The sequence below is a fragment of the Vanellus vanellus genome, assembly GCF_965231255.1.
Source record: "Vanellus vanellus genome assembly, chromosome: 2".
NCBI classification, from domain to species: domain Eukaryota; kingdom Metazoa; phylum Chordata; class Aves; order Charadriiformes; family Charadriidae; genus Vanellus; species Vanellus vanellus.
The window spans coordinates 27,631,191-27,647,815 of NC_138906.1; the positions used below are offsets into that span (position 1 = coordinate 27,631,191).

The following is a 16,625-nucleotide window of genomic DNA, read 5'->3' on the forward strand; positions in this document are numbered from 1 at the left end:
GACATTCAGTTAAGTAGGAAGTACATTGTAGTAACAGTTCTAATCATATAAATAATAAATTTTGAAAATGTTGCCTGTATCCGTTTGCCTGTTCACTCTTCCTGGCCCCTTTTACTTCTTTCTTTATGATTTTTTTTTTTTTAACAACCTTCAGAAAGTTATATTCATGGTCATACTTGGAAGCAAGCCTGCAGATTTTGGTTTATATGCATGTCTAACTGTGCAGACAAATATAGGAAAAAACAGTTTTGTTTCACTTGAAGATGCCCAGATGCACCATTTTTTCCCCCAGATTCCTCTAAGTGAAGCAGTAGCACTTTCTAAATTTGAGAACTAAATGCAAAATGTTTTGTCAGCAGTGATCTGACCTTTGATGTACCTGGTTCTCTCTGTCAGGTCTTTCAAATGCATTCAGATATAATATATCGTGTGCTTTCATGCTTACAAGAAGAGTGGGGGAAGTAGGTCTGAGCTGAGACAGTGAATAAGATAGATTTCCCTGAGCTTATAAACAAACCTGTAGGTTGACACATCCATAGTGATACCAGATCAGTGTAGCACTCCTTTATCTCGGCAGTAGGTAGTAAACTTTTCTTTTTTTTTTCCTATTATTTATAGGAAAATAATAAGGGTAATGATGATTATTTAGTGGGAGGAGAGTGCTTCTCTATTTCATCAACTTACTCGTCACTGGTTCTTTCTCCAACCTGAACAGCAGCATATCTGAGAATTAATGTTGAAAAAAATTAGGTTTACTATCTCTTTTCCCGTTTGCTTTAAAGGAGAGAAGCTGCAGCTGACAATCAGAACAGCAGTTTTGAAAAGCAGGATCATCCACTTGATCAGCTGGGAAAAAGGTGAAAATGGGAAGAGACCATTCAAGAGCTGAGTGGCATTCCCACTGGCATAGCGTAGGGGAAGCTTGCTTTTGTGCTTCTTCAAGAACAGACATACTGAGTTGTCTTGCTGTCACATTTGGTACTTAATTTGTATAGTGCGCATAAGGTAGGCCAGGTCTTGCCATGAGCCAGAGCAGAGACTGTTATAGGTGCAGCTTTCAAAATATCATTAAAAGATATTGTTAAGCATTGCTGTCGTGACGGCTAGTTATGTTGCGTCCATGTTGCAGGTGTGCTGCTTTGTGGTTTTGAATACCTGTGAGGGTCTCACCTGGCCTGAGGAATACGGTGGGGCAATATGAATTCAGGTAGCTGCTTCTGAACTAACTTTCCTCAAAACAACTTCGCACTGTTGCTGTACCCTTGAGGTTTCTCCAGCTCCTGGTGACAGCCTGGCCGTGCTACGGTGGCAGGTTGTCTGGTGGGCAGCCTTGAGGCCTCCAGCTCTGGTGTGGTAGCAGCAGGACACCAGCCATGTGAGTAGCTGCATGATCTGAAGAGGGTAATCTTTAATCTAACTCTTCTTTTACAATATCTGCATTTTAGTGCAAAATGCATTGCTAAATAAATAGAGGATTGATGTAATCATTCTTAACCAAAACCCTTCAGGTAGTCTCATCTGCATGAGGTAGTCATACCCATCAGGTCGTCTCATACAGGCTTCTCATCTGTATTCTTCTCAGAACATAGCAGTAGCTTGAACTGAGCAATTTATTTCATAAAATCTTCAAATAACTGAAGCTTAAAGGCTTGATAAAAACTGGAAGCCAGAGCCTTTTTCTTATTCCTTTTTTTCTTACGCCGTATTTCACAAAAGGTAAATAAGTTTTCTAAATGCAGGTGTTTTCAACTCACATGTCGTCTTATCTTGACTAAAATAGGGACTTGAGAGAAAGCTGATTGCAGTGTGGATTCTTTTAAATCCAGGTTATGTAAATTACTGAACTTAACGAGGCTTCCATGCTGCCCAAGGGTGCTTGCTGCTGTTCACCGTGCATTTCTAACCCGTTCTGTGCCTGTAAAGAGCTTCTCTTCCCTTTGGGGTTTTTGTTGCTTCTTTTCCTGTATCTTGAAGATCCAAGGAGTACTGCTAAACTGGACCTGGACATCAGATGGTAGGATGGCTGCACAGGACTACACTGAAGCAAAAGCATGGCACGTGGCCACTGCATTATTAATAGTCTGAGTCTACGAGCAAAACGTAAAAAGAATTGGGAGAAAATTACCTTGTGCTAGTCTGTAAGAAGGAAAGTGACAGTAGGTCAGAGTTACACTCTTCTTTGCCCAAAGGAAATCTTTATATTCCTAGGAAGTCCATGAGTAAACTATTGTATCATGTTTGAGATACTGTAGAGTAATGCATAGATCAGATGAAAACTTCTTTTTTTTTTTTTTTTTTTTTTTTTTTTTTTTTCCTGTGGTGGTGAATAGTGGTGAATAGTGCTCAAATGTGTGAGCTCCAGTGCAAGAAAGCTTGAGTTGGTCAAATGCTGAGCTGTGTTAGAATTGTCTGCAGCTGTTCATACTCAGAATTTCAGTTTGCACTTAATAGTGTATCATACTACTGTATCTGTCAGTTCTACTCAGAACTTTCCTTGCTAATTTAATTAATTCACTTCAGCCCAGCATTTTTTCCCAGAAGCAGAAGAAACAAAAGCAAGTAAGATCTGCAGTTCTACCAAGATGATTATCAGCCCAATTAAGTCAGAGTAGTGATGTGCGATAGACATATTTTCATTCAATGTAGCAATCTAACCTGTCAGAAACCAGTTTTTTATATATATGTTTGAGATGAATAAAGGTGACTTCGAATTTCTAACTGGCAGAGCACGTAAACAGAACTACGGGGATCAAGGAAGTGTTCTTACATCTGGATTTTACCATGGTTTTATTTTCCTTTTACCCACCATTTACAAGATTCTATACCATTGTCATTTTTGTGTTTGTATTCTGAAGTTCCACCAATGTTACTTCTAAAATGTGGAGAAAGAAAGGATGGACCACTTTCATGCAACTCTTAATGTGTCAGAATCTCATGCTTGGACTTTTGGGTTACCCTGCATCAACAAGGAGCTCCGGTTTATTGACTGTAGACTCGTTTGTGTGTGTGTGTGTGTGTGTATACATACACGCGTGCATGAAAATACATTGTAGAGCGATGCTAAGGCTGCATAGTTAATCACATGGGAAACTGTGCTCCGGGGTATGGACCCAGCCCAGAAAGCAGACATACTCTGGTTTGTCTTCTGTCAGAGCACGATCTCATTGCAAACAGAGTTTTCTAATTCCAGAGCTGTTAAACTGGAAAGAAATGAGTATTGCATTTATGCAAACCTGAGATTTTTCTGGGATGCGTTTAGGATGGGTAGAATTTTACAGAGAAAAACGTATTTCTAACACAGTAGCTAGCTGTTTGCTGAGCTGTGTGCCCTTCCTTCAAGGCGCAGAGACCCGTGATCTTCTGAAGGTAGTGTTGCCAGAATTTTTTTTTTTAATTGCAAAATAACTTCTGTAGCCTCATTTTTGGGAAGAGCTGAACTCTTTTTCTGGAACAAACCAAACAAAGAAAGATATCAAACCAAAAACATTATTCTGAGGAAAGGTCTTGTCATGGGAATCCTCTGTTGAAATAACTAAAGGTTGGCAAAGTTTTAAGCATCAGAAAGCGTTGCCAAAAATCCCTACTAGCTCCTCTTGTAATCTGGTTTTCATGTTGTTGCTTGGTTTTGTTTTGTTTTGTTTTTGTCTAATGAACGTTCAGCTGGCTGTACTTGATCATGTCCCAAGGAAAAGCTGAAAAGAAAAAAAAGTACACTGCATAACAAACCAGGGGACTTTGTCCCAGTATGCTGGAGGAAGGAGTAAACAGTCCAGGCTTGCTTCTTGTATTTATTTGGGATTGCTGCCATGATTATCAGCAGGGACAGGACTAGGAACTGAGCTCCCTGTGTGCACAAAGTGAAAGTGTCTGCCAGCTGCCAGTCTGTTCTCCGGCCGCCCCGTGCCCTTTGGCTGTTTTGTGTTGGGGTTGGAGTGGAGGGGAAGGGTCAGGGTCTTAGCTAAAATGGCATCGCTCCTTTGGACGTACTGGGACAGCGTTTTAGAAGGAGGTCCCCGGTAAGTGCAGCCTGCTTAGGCAGCCAGCGAGCCTAAGGAGATGAGTGGAGATGCTGACCTGAGAAGCCTCGTACCAAAGAGGAGGCTGAGGAGGAACTTGACTTTCACGAATTTCTGCTCACAGAAGAGACATCTCATGACCCGAGGAATTTTTCAGTCTAGCACAAGAAAGGTTCAAGAACTAGACCACAAGCTCACCGTTCACGCTGCGAGACCAAATCAGTGAATGTTAATTAGGGCAAAATCAACCGTGAAATGAGGTGGACTGTGTTTTGAATCGATGAAAGCAGCTAAATGTTGGAAGAAAAGAGGGTGCTCTTAACTGAATTGCAATCTGGCCGAATGATTTTTTTGTGTTTAAATGCCATCAACGGTTTGCTGTTTCCCTTTTTATTTTTGTGGGGACTAAAAGGACAGCTAGGAAGAAGCACTGATGGATTTCACTGTGTGATTTAAATGCAGATATAAAATATTAATAATGTAAAAACAGATATTTGCAGAGGGTGACCATCACATGTCATAAATTTTCAGTCACGACTAAAACCTGGCAAAGAGCTGGTGCAAAAATCAGAAGATGTGCAGAGAGCAGGTCCTGTGTTCTGGCTGACTGCAGACTGGTGCAGGAGCATTGAGGGGAAACCCCAGGGACTATGTTTGTTTAGTTCTGATAGCTCTCAAAACAACCGTCATAAAGATCAGATTTGGGGCATCGAGACCACACGTTTCTGTGGGAGTAAGATGCCTGAATACTTGTAAAAACCTTGTTTAAAATGACTGTGACTGCACTTCTGGTGAAGGCTCTGAATCAGAGCTTTGGAGGGTATCTATTCTGCCTTTTGGCTCTGGGACAGGTTTTACCCAGTCATAGGAAAATTGATCCCTGTGTGGGTAGAACAAAATTTCTACCTAACTTGTAAATAAAGTTTACCTTCAAAAGCTTTTAATATCCTATCTTTCTCATTATATTGTTGCAGGTTTGGTTCTGATGAGTTGAAAAAACAGTTCCTCGTACCAACTATAGCTGGAGATTTAGTGGCTTGCTTGGGAATCAGTGAAGCTGGAGCTGGGTCAGATGTCGCAAGTAAGTTAACCTAGCAAATTGCCAATTTTAGACAGCCTGGTATTTTAATGGAAAGAATCTGGTTTCCCTGACCCTTCCCTTTGCCACTATTATTTATAAGAAATGCAAAGGAAGGAAAGTCTGTTGTGGTGAGGGCAAAAAGTAATATTCCAGGAGCAGTAACACATACCTCTGGTGCATCCAAAAGCAATCAAATTGAATGTATTTGTCAGTGAATCAATAGCTATAACCCCGTATAGGCTGAGCGCAACAGATGAATATGCAGCTGTCGTGCTGCCCCTGGATCTCTCCTAGTGTCTGTCCTGCCGCTGCTGCTGCCTCCCCTGGTCTCTCCAAGCTCACCACTGCCAGGGAGGACTCCAACACCTCCTGTAGTTGAACAGCCACCATCAGTTGTGCAGATCCACATACATACGTGACAGGAGGTGCGGCCCCTTCAACCGTACTAAAACTTGCACTTCCTTAAAACAGACCTCTCCACCAAACGCGGGCAAATTGCAGAGCTAGTCCATTCTGAAAATGATGGCATCACTTTCACAATGGGTTCCTCTTGCTCATTCTTACCTCACCTCAGCCCCTTCCATCCTTCCTGTGCAGCAAAAATGTCTCTGAGCTGGCTGGTGATTGTTTTATTTAGAGCTAATGAAGAATTTGCCACGTCAAATCTATTAGCTTTGTGATTTAGTTACTTTGCATGCAACTGTTTTTCTTGGTTTAGTGCAAGAATATGTTTAAAAACATGGACAAATGAAACTATTATTCTGAAGTGCCTGAGGCAGTAGATGATGTGAACAATTAGATATTGTAGGAAAAGTAAAAGATGTCTCATCTGACTGTGAATTGTGGACTTCAAGGAAAAGGAAATGACAAGAAACCACTTCTAAAGGTTCTGTTGTTGGACACAGGATGGCTAAGTTGAACACATTGTGCTCTTACAAATTACTGAGACAACGTCTTCCTGCAGACAAAATTGCCAAGTTTGACAGAAGGCTTTTGATCAGCAGAGTCCTATGTCCATCTCCTTGACCAAAATCGTGTTGTTTTCTCAAAACAAATAGATAATTATTCAGTGTTAGAGCAAGGGAGCAGCAGGTGGTTTTCAAGAGAGTTAACAGGGATAATGAAATAAGGGGACTAAATCTTCCTGCGTGATCCACTGCTGTTTTCCTTTCCAGATAATTGATTTTGTTTGTAAGAAAAAATCCATAATATGTATAGACTTGTTTTTCATTAAAATAATTTGAAATTTGAATTTTGCTAATGTAGGAAATACAACATCATTTATTTTAATTAATGCCTCTCTAGTTTAATTAGATGATTATCAGAACTTTCTAAATATTATTTTAATTTTTTGATGCACTGTTCCAGATAATAAGTAACATAAATATTCTTTTAGCTGCATGTTGTTTATCTTCTAGTTTAATTGGTATGATACACTTGGATTAATACAGTTAAAGAGAAATTTGGGATCAACTAGGATTATCTGAGGAACCCAGACTGCAGCTGGGAGGCAGACTGCAGGATGAAATGATGATACTTCTTCACCTGTCATGGAAGATCTGATCCCTGGTATAAATCCAGAAAACAGCTTACAATGGGTAATTAAATGGACAACTTAAACATAAGCAACAGTAGCTTATGTTCTCAGTAGCAGTAGTTTGCATGAGGCAGAGAGAACGTATCATGTCCTGGTGTCCCAGCTTTAAAGTAGACTGAACTTCATGAAACTGCACTTGATACTTCCTTTGATTTCTCATTCTATTGGGATGTTTGTCTCCCTTATCTAAGTGAGGTAAAGCACAGCAACTGTTCACATGTGAAGGTCGGGGACGTGCTTTTGCTGTGTGAGCCAGTATATTTTAAACTGAAGAATGATACCAAATAAGGTATGTCTAGCATTATTCTTCTGCCAGTTCCAAAATTACTGAAGGTGATGCGAACAGAGGAAAAAAAAAAAAGTATTTCTCTACGTGAGAAGTGAAAGGTGCCTGGAATTAATTTGTTCAAAATTCAACAGAACAAAAAGGACTGTGTGTATTATTCTAATATAAATTTCAACTCAATCTGGAAGACCAGCAGTCTGCTTTGAAAAGCAGTTGTATATTGTACATAGTATTGACCATGTACAACAAAACTAGCGCAGAGATGACTTAAGAAGCAGAACAGGACAGAACAGTTGGTATAGAAAGTGTCTATCTTTAATTTCAGGATTCTTGGTACCACAAAGCATACACGTTTGTGTCAGTTTTAATGATTTTTGTCTCATTCTATCTCACTGCTGTTCCAGAATTTATTTTGCTGATAGTCTGTGGGGGATATGTAAGAACACATCATGGAAGACACTTCCTCTTTCTTCAAGTTATGTCGCCCAGGCAACTGCACCAAGTAACCCTGTTCATGTCTACCTTTTCAACATAGATATGTTGCCCCATTTTGTCTTGGTGGAATCCAGTCTTTCTGCTTTTCTGGGTGTAGGTCGTCTTTTTAAGCATGAAAACCCAAAATTGCACATGGTGTCTGTAATGGCACAAATGCTTCTCCAGCCCTAATAGAAATGTTACCTTCTGATATGTAATGTTACACAGCAGTTTGCTGGCTTGCGAATCCTGTGGTGAACTATGGAGATCATCTTCATTAGGGATTTGCTATTGAAACATTGTAAGATACAGCAACCATTCTTACTCCTTTATGCCTAAGTACTTGTACTTGCCCTGTTGAAGTTGAAAACTCAAGATCATTCCTTTCTGCCTGGGCGATACCTCAGTTGTCTGTGTTGGTGATGTCTCCCAAGTTTATGTCACCAGCAAATTTCATTAGTTTATTCCTATTCTTCTTTTAAAGATCATTAATGGAAATATTCAAAAGGTTTTGTCCAAAGGCTAATAGCCAAGGAGGAGCTCCAATAGTACCTTTCCTGCACATCAGCACTTCCCCTTTTAAAGCAACCTGATGCAATTTCCCTTTCGCCAAGTTCCTTACCCACATTTCCGCTTGTGTCCTAATTCTTATCTTTTCAAAATTTTAACTCATAGTTACTTAGTGGCATCACTTCTAGTTTGCTTGGGTCCAACAGGATTTTTCCTGGTCTGCTATTCTCTAGAAAATCCATTTTTGTAATAAACAAATCAGGTTGGTTTTAAATAAGATCCCACTGGTAGACTGAATTCTCTTTTCTTTCCAAATGTATTCTGAGGCCGTGTAGACTGCCAAACACAACAACCTCTGTTTTCACTAATTTTAATTTCTGTACAGTCCTTCCTGTAGATGTCTTGCTTTGTCAGCTGTATCATGTAATCTCATGTGAAATATTTCTTTAGTTTTGAGGTGTCCTCTATATGCCTCGTGTTTTTTCTCATTCTCTCTTCATTTCTGTGTATGAAACGTTTTTGTTTGCCACCTCAATCTTCTTCAATTTTTTTGGTTTTCATCTGCAAAATTTAACTTAGGTTGACCTGTGGCACTTTTTACCGTCTGACCTCCGAACTGTAGCTTACTTTGATGATTAATCTCTTTCCTTTTCTGTGGGCCATCTCCTGTTTTTTGAAGTGATTATTCATTCAGTTAGACTTGAAGCTATTTCATGCAAGTTTTGGTTTGTTTTTTTTTTCCTGTGCTGATTATCACGGAATCACGGAGTTTTCAGAGTTGGAAGGGACCTCTAGAGATCATCTAGTCCAACTCCCCTGCTAAAGCAGGATTGCCCAGAGCACATTACTCAGGACTGCATCCAGGTGGGTCGTGAAAATCTCCAGAGAAGGGGACTCCACCACCTCCCTGGGCAGCCTGTGCCAGTGCTCCGATTATGTAAATTCCAGATACGTGATCTTCGTTTTTCACTTCAATGATATGTGTTTGTCCTGGTTTGAGGTAAAACAGCCTATCTTTGATCGTAATATTGACCTTAAAAGTTGAAGCCAACTTTGCCTTTTGTCAAATCTACTTAGGTGCATGGCTGGACTCAAGAGCACAGTGGAGAAAAAAACTTGGGGCTCAAGTATGTTGTGAATTGAATGATGAAGTGACCAGCCCTGGTTGTTTCTATGGCACTAGCTGTATCATGTGCCTTTTGACGATGCCCTGTGGTCTTTGCTAGCAGGGGTCCTCACACTGTGCTTTGTAAGTTGTTGAGTTATAGGCACTACAGGGGCAGTGGTGGGGACCTACCAAAAATGAGTTATGGAGCACCCACCGAAGTAGGCTTTTCCCAGAGCTATGCTCTATCAGGGAGAATAGTTACAGTCAGTTATTCAAAATTATGTTCATAGCTATATCCCTGAGACTGAGTCCACTTGACTTTAGTAAATTGTTAAGTAGGTTTTCAAAGCCTGCTCTATTTTAAACATAAAACTTACTTATTGACTTGATCATCTTTCTTCTAATTAAAGAGAATCAACTCTTCAAAAGTTGATGTTAAATAGTCGTTTCTCAAGTGTTTGAAGCAAACTGTCAGCCATCACATCTGGGAGTGCTTGAACATTCTCATTAGTAAGGCATTTGTTCTATAATCTGTATTTGGGTGGTTAGTCCCCTGTGATGCCATGCTTGCAAGAACTGTTTTCATTTGTAATAACATCACAGTGCTCATTGTTCCTCTGCAGGCCTTCCATTGGACCTCCATCTAATCTCTTCAGTAGCTGTTGCACAACAGAGAGATGTGTGATGTCAGTCACTGTGTACGCTCCCATCCTTTCACAGTACTTCAGTGGAGAATCCTATTTCTTATTCTGGCTCTTGTGTGTCCTTCATTTATTATTTAGTCTCCATGTGTATGATTGTCCAGTGTCTGCGTCTGTTTATTATGAGTGTCAGTACTTTAGATTCCTTCAGTTTGTTGGCCTTCAGTAGTATACAGATTTCATATCAAGTCCTTTAGACAGATTTGGCATAGTCCTTTCACTGACTGAATAGCAATACGGCTACTGTTTTTATTCACATTAGTACTATCTCTTTCCCTTGCTGTTCATCATTATCTACTTGTAAGTTCCTTTCGCCATAGCTATATCTGATATTTCCGTGTCTTATACCTCGCACAGTTTTCTCCCATCATTTTCCCCCAGTTTCTTCATTAACAAGACTTCTTTTCAGCCATGCTGTCCTCAGTCCCAGTTTGCCTTGTAAATGAAGATCAGCTACTTGGTTTTGCTTTGGTTTTTGTTTAGAGCCTTTGGGAAGAAGGTTCATGTGCAGATTGAGGTGGGTGTGTATGAAGGTGTAACCAGCTGACTTCGATGTGTCTGCCCACTCCACTTGGTGTCTGACTCCTACCCTCCAAAGGCTACTGCCTCCCTCAGTAGGTGGGCTCTTATGAACTGTATAGTCTCATTAGATTCACAGGTGCTGTTAGGGGTGTGGTGGGGTTCTCTTATACCATCACCTACTTACAGCTAAATATCTGTTGGAGAGTCTTCCTCAGTTGGGGTTTTAGTTGAAGAAGGTCAGTTGCAGGGGAAAGCAGCCAGCTCTTTGGAAGTTCTGCTGGAGTGTAAATAATAACTAATGATTCACTCAGGCTGTCTGTTGCAGGTAGTGCTGCTTGCAGCGTGGTGTGAACGCTCACGGGTCCAAATAAGATTGTAGTTTTTTGCCAGGGGGTATAAATAGCAGGTGTTTAGAACTCCTTCACGTACAGACGTTCTTAGCATTTAGACTTGGCCTTTCGAACGTTTACTAGCTTTGAATTTATTACGCCATTCTGACCAAGAATGTGCAGGAAGTGCGTGTATGTATATCTTTATGCATACACAGATATTGAGGCTTATGTTTGTTTAAGTCAGAACTCTGAAATTAATGGCCTCCTCAATGAATAACGTGCACAGTAACAGAAATGCGTAATAGGTTACCTCAGGCTGAAATGTTTCTGGCCGGAGTGTTTGACAACCAAATTTGCTTAGGGAGAGTTTTCTGCTTTCATCCACTGGGATGAAGACTCCACCTAAAGGAGGGTGAGAGAAGTGGTCTGGGTTCCTTGGGTCGCCTTCCAAGGGTTGTCCAGACAGGTCTGCGTTGTGGAGCCTGGGAGGGCTAGAGGACTTGGGGAGGGGGAGCGGGTATGAAGGGAGAACCAAATACTAGTTGTCTGTCTGAGAGCAACGGAGTGACTCTGCCAGTCGTACAGGGATCAACTTATCCCACCTTCACAAGAATAACCCTTCATTTCCTGTGTTTTGAAATAGATATCAAGACGACAGCTGTGAGAAAAGGCGATGAATATGTCATAAATGGTGGTAAGATGTGGACTACGTCTGGGTGCCAGGCGGACTGGATGTGCCTGCTGGCAAACACCAGTGAAGGACCTCCCCATCGAAATAAATCTCTCATATGTCTGCCAATGAATCTACCTGGTAATAACACAGAACTCTTTCTCTTCTAATTTGATTTTATTGGTTTTTCTGTGTATGCCTAATACAAGAAGGAAAGGTATTTGACAGAAAGGACTACACCCATAAATGCTTTTCGAAGTTAGGTTTTTCACTGTCATGCAAATTTGGTTCTGAAACGCATTTGCACACTTCCACAAAAAAAATAGGGGACAAGAAGAAACGAGAAGGAAGTTAAATATTTTGCAGACTTCAGCTTGTGACTCCCAAACAATTTTATATGTAGAGTCCTTTTTTTGCCAAAAATAAATTTATAAAAATTGTTCAGAAACATTTGCACGGGAATATTTCATAACCTTCTGTGAGAACGAATAGACAAATCAATGCCAAGGACAAAATTAATGCCTGAAAGAAATCATTAAAAATAGACCCAACATTTTTTTTAAAAATATTTAACATCCAGTGTCTTTTAGTTTTGGAGAAGTTCCACAAAAGTTTTATCTTGGTTTTCTGTCCCCAAAAGACATGAAGATGCAAACAATCCGCAAAATAAATAACGTATTACTCTATTTACATATATAGTTCATATGTAGCAAAGGTCTGTAAAATATTCTTAAATTATCTTTCCAAAATAGCATTAGACAACTTCCTGTTTTGTATGAGGACTGGTGAACAGAATATATACTTCTTTTTTCACTGAATGGATGTGTTTTTAAGCTTGCTGTCTTATTTCTTCAGAAAATATTGAAAATGATTCTCAAACGTGAAAATAAAAGGATAAAGAGTTTAGATATTTCAAACTTGGGAAATACCTCCCAAAACAATGTTATCCCACATGCCAGCACCTGCCTCACAGGAACCCGTGGGCAATATCTGACTCTGTTAGGGTATGTTTACTGACCAGCTGTATTGAATCCTAGAAGGGTGCAATGCTGTGCTGTGGTTGTATTGGTTGGATGGTCCTGATCTTCCTCCGATAACCATCTTCCACCACCCAGCCTGGCGGGCTTGCTGAAGAGAAGTGTGGGTATACCCAGGGTGCTTCGTGGTCGTGCTCTGCGAAGGGATCTTTTTGCCAGGGCACTGCTATCATTTAAATCAGTTTAAATCACCAAAGCAGTCTGTGAGTTAAATGTGGGCTGAAGACAAAGCTTCAGAGGTCTTGGAAGTAGGGATTTGGTTTTGAAGATGACTAGTAATTTGGGTGAAGACACTGAAAAAATACATCCTGACCTAAGGGTACAAGTTTCAGTGGTACAGCCCACATGGTGTCTGTTCCTGAGTAGCCTGCAGACCTTGCAGCAATAATGTGCTATATGCATAAGGGACATCATTCAGAGAGGATACAGTTAAGGTTATGTTGGCGAGGACCTTTTGCAGTTTTAACACCTGCTCAAAATTTTTTTAACACTTTTGGTTTTCACTCATTTGAATATTTAAAAAATTGTGTAATATATTAATTTACTTCATAGATAAAGTTTAATACAGTTAACACATATTTTAAATATATAATATTTACTATATAATCATGTATATTAATGTATTTATATATTAATATAAAATATTAAAACCTATGACCTTTTTTTTTTTTTTCATTCAATTCAGAGTATTTGACATACAAAATATATGTCATTGTCAGCATTTCCCATGTAGGGACACAACCATGGCAGTGAAGTGCAGGTCTGTACGTTCACTTAATGGGTCAGACTGAGAACAAACCCCAGGTCTCCAATGCTGCAAAAGAGGGTGGAGAGAGTACTTAAGGGAATGTCTTGTAGGTGAATTTTAGTATGGAGTAAGTCAAGCAAGTGAGTTACATTGGGAATTAAGCGAGTTCTGAGTGGGTTGTGAGTTCTGAGTGGGTTGTTCTACAACCTCTGCTCATGCAAAACAGGCTTTGAATGGGAGCTCACAGAAGACGGACCTGAGCTGCTTCACTAGTTGTTGACTTTGTCCTTATTGATAAGTGACGAGTGAGCATGGAATTCAGAGCCAGAACCTCCCTGAATTTCCAGGTAAACTCACTTATCAGCCGTCTGCATGAAGTCCTCCTTGTGATTTTTCGTGAAAGGGTCAGAGTGCAAATGCAATACTACTTCTCTGAGATCAGTTTTCCAAAAACAGCAAAGCAACCAACCCACTGTTAGAGGCAGATCAAATATACAGATACTGACTTGGAGGTTTCAGCTACTTTGCTTATTTCAAAAAGACACGTGAGTCATTGTAGCTTTAAGGGGGGTGTTGTTATGTCACACAGCCTATACACAGACCTTCTTTACCTGCAGTAAATAGATTTTGAGTAGAAAAATTGCCTGAGTCAACTGAAGCTGATCTGCAGAAGTGTAGAAGTCTTCCTAGAAACAAAAATTGCACTCCTCAAAGAGTATATGTTTTCATTCTTCTGTGTGATACAGATACTGACCCCCACAAAGGGTCACTGTACCAAGATTGGTGACCTTTTGAAATGAAGTATTAAGACGGTTCATTGTGCTCAGTGGGTGGGTCATATCAGAAATGACATTTTTCAAGAAGACAAGGCGGAAAAGTATGAAAAAGGCTGCCATTTGACACAGATGTGAGGAGGAAGCTCCAGCTGTTCTGATACATCCTTAGGATGTCTGTCTGCCAAAGATTGTGCTCCTTGGAGGGCAGCAGACCAAGACTGTACGGGAAGTGTCTGGAGGACATCACTGAATGATGCACTGTCAAGCGTCTGTAGATGTATGTGTGTCAAAGCTCAAAACCGAGTGCAATGGAGAATGAGTGTGTTACATCTGACTAATTGCAGTAGTCACCAGCCTATATGGCAGGGTAGGAAGGGATCCATGGCACAGCGGTAACTCGTTCCTTGCTAGCAGCTGGGAGGACATGGGAGACTAGTCCAGCATTTCTCACAAAACTCTTAATTGTTTCACACTGGTATAATGTGGTGATAAGAAAAAAAAAATAAAAAAAGCTCCAAGTCTGAAAGCAAATTACTAACTTCAACAACTGCTAGTTACTGGAGCAATGAAGTAGGATTTGCTTCTTCTAATTTTAGGTGTGTGCAGTGTCTACTCTGGGGTGAAGCAAATCATGCTCTAGATTTGACAGACACTGATGAATATGTTTCTCATAAAGGGATTTTGGATAATGGCAGTGTGGATTCACAGTAGATATCCAAATTAGGTGAATACTCCTCATGCTAATGATGTCTTAAAAAAAAAAAATAGCTGAATTTCTCCTACGGTGAAAGAGAATCTAACAAGTCATAAAATGTCTGTGTGTGAGATTTATAGACAAATGGCTTGCAGCCCCAATCTGGTAACTATTTGTGTGCTGGTTTGTCCTCTGAGTCCTCAGATAGCGCTAGGGTAGATTGCAAGGAGGCGGTAATAGAGTGAAGAGCATCCGGGAAAGGGGAAAGAGCATGTTTCTCGGGTTGCAATTTAAAATCTGCCTCTTTCCATTCGTAATGGCACTAAATGGTGTCAGGAGAGAGTGACTGCCTTTCTCTCAAGCTAGAACGTAGGAAATAAAAGAGATTGTCAGAAGGCTGGAGGAGTGGGAGAAAATGAAAAAATCAAAGACACCCGGGAAGAACTGCCCAGGAAGAGATACAGCAATCTATCTCAGTGAAACTGGCGCAAGTAGCACAAATGGCTCTGTTAGAGTCATTTTAGTAAGTCAGGCACTTGGCCTTACTAGATTGAGATTTGTGCGTTATTGGATGGCTTGTGATTTATTTAATACAGACAAACTCCAGCATTTGTCTGGGCAGATGATTTCTACTGTTGATGGTAATTTTTAGTATATAGTGCCCCTTATGAAGAGAATTAAGTTAATTAAACTAAGTAAAGGAAGATTTTGGTGCCCATATTGCAGCCAGAGAGATGATTATGTATCATTGCCTTCAAAGAAGAGAAAATGTAGAACGTTTGCTAGCAACAGAAAGGGCACAACATGAAGCTGATGCTGTTTGACCTCCTTCTGAATGAGAAACTTGAATTAATCTAAGAGGAAGTGAAACTGGTAAAGCACAACAAAGGGGGGGATGCTGCTGGATTCAGGAAACTTGAACACACAGCCCAATCTGGAAGAAGTATGGATGGAAATCATTAACACATTTAGCTCCTCTAAGCAAACCTGTAAGAGCTTTCTTGAACAGTTGTTGTTGTATGTGCATCTGGGGATGTACACAACGTGATTGATTTAGCAATATAAAGAACTGGCAGCAGTTGTACTTTTTCCACCAGAGTCCTTAGTAAACCACCCACTAACAAGAGCAGGAAGTCCCTCTTTGCATGGGTGAGGAACAGTGATTGCATAAAACCAGCTGGAAGTATACCAAAGACATGATCTCTGAGACTCTCAAAGAAGCCAAGTAGTAATATTTCAACAGGAAAAGATGTTCCAGAAATCATTTGGGCTTGTATATGGTTCAGTGTGTGTTTGTTTAGCTCTGAGTTTAATACAGAAACAAACCACAAACACTTTTCTGGAATGACTGGGTGCAAATTGCCGGATAATTTTCGATCCAAGAGTCAAAAATTTTTATCCAGCTGTCCTGATTTTCTTCCTGCGTTGAACACATATCAAAGCAAGTATTCCTAACACATAATCTGTTTATAGATTGGCTGGTGGAGAAAAATATTGAGTAGAAGGTGTGGAAGTCTATGTGGACCTTATTCTGAGAGGAGTCTTGGCATTTGGAAATAGTGTCAGTATTTCATCTCTGTGGAGAGATTAAACTTGCTCTATAACCTTATTCAGTGCAGCCAGAGAGAGTGAATTTGAGGGGAATGACTGCCAACTTCTTCTGCCTGCAGAACCAAAGTAATTTTCATGTGGCTGAAGGCCTCCTGTCAGTAGAAGTTGAGATATCTATATTAGTTCAGAAAGAGATGTTCACTGAAAGTCATGAAGGTACAAACAAGTACAGAGAGGGACCATAGCAATCTGTCTGGTGACCAACTCCTACCAAGCTGCGTTAAGGAGTAGTAAAGGATTGGGAAAAAAAAGTAGAATAACAAGGAAAACATTACCAGAATACCTCCTCATAACAAAACTGGTTAAAATACTATGTATGTGGGTAGTAAAATGTTTGGTTTTCTGCAAAGACATATATGCTGATTTGGAGGACTGTTTTTCTACATATATTGACTTAGCAGATGCAATCAGCATGTTTTGCACAAATCCTCATACCTGGTTGTTGTTCTTAGTTGTTGACTT

General features: G+C 40.2%; 1 protein-coding gene across 1 annotated transcript in view; it reads left to right on the forward strand.

Annotated features, from left to right (window-relative positions):
- LOC309668896 (putative acyl-CoA dehydrogenase 6) overlaps window positions 1-16,625 on the forward strand; it is a 97,669-nt gene that overhangs the window by 61,634 nt on the left and 19,410 nt on the right. The window contains exons 4-5 of the mRNA XM_082479437.1: window positions 4,991-5,097; window positions 11,271-11,438. Of these exons, the coding sequence (XP_082335563.1) occupies window positions 4,991-5,097; window positions 11,271-11,438 (275 nt within the window). The remainder of the gene's footprint in view (window positions 1-4,990; window positions 5,098-11,270; window positions 11,439-16,625) is intronic.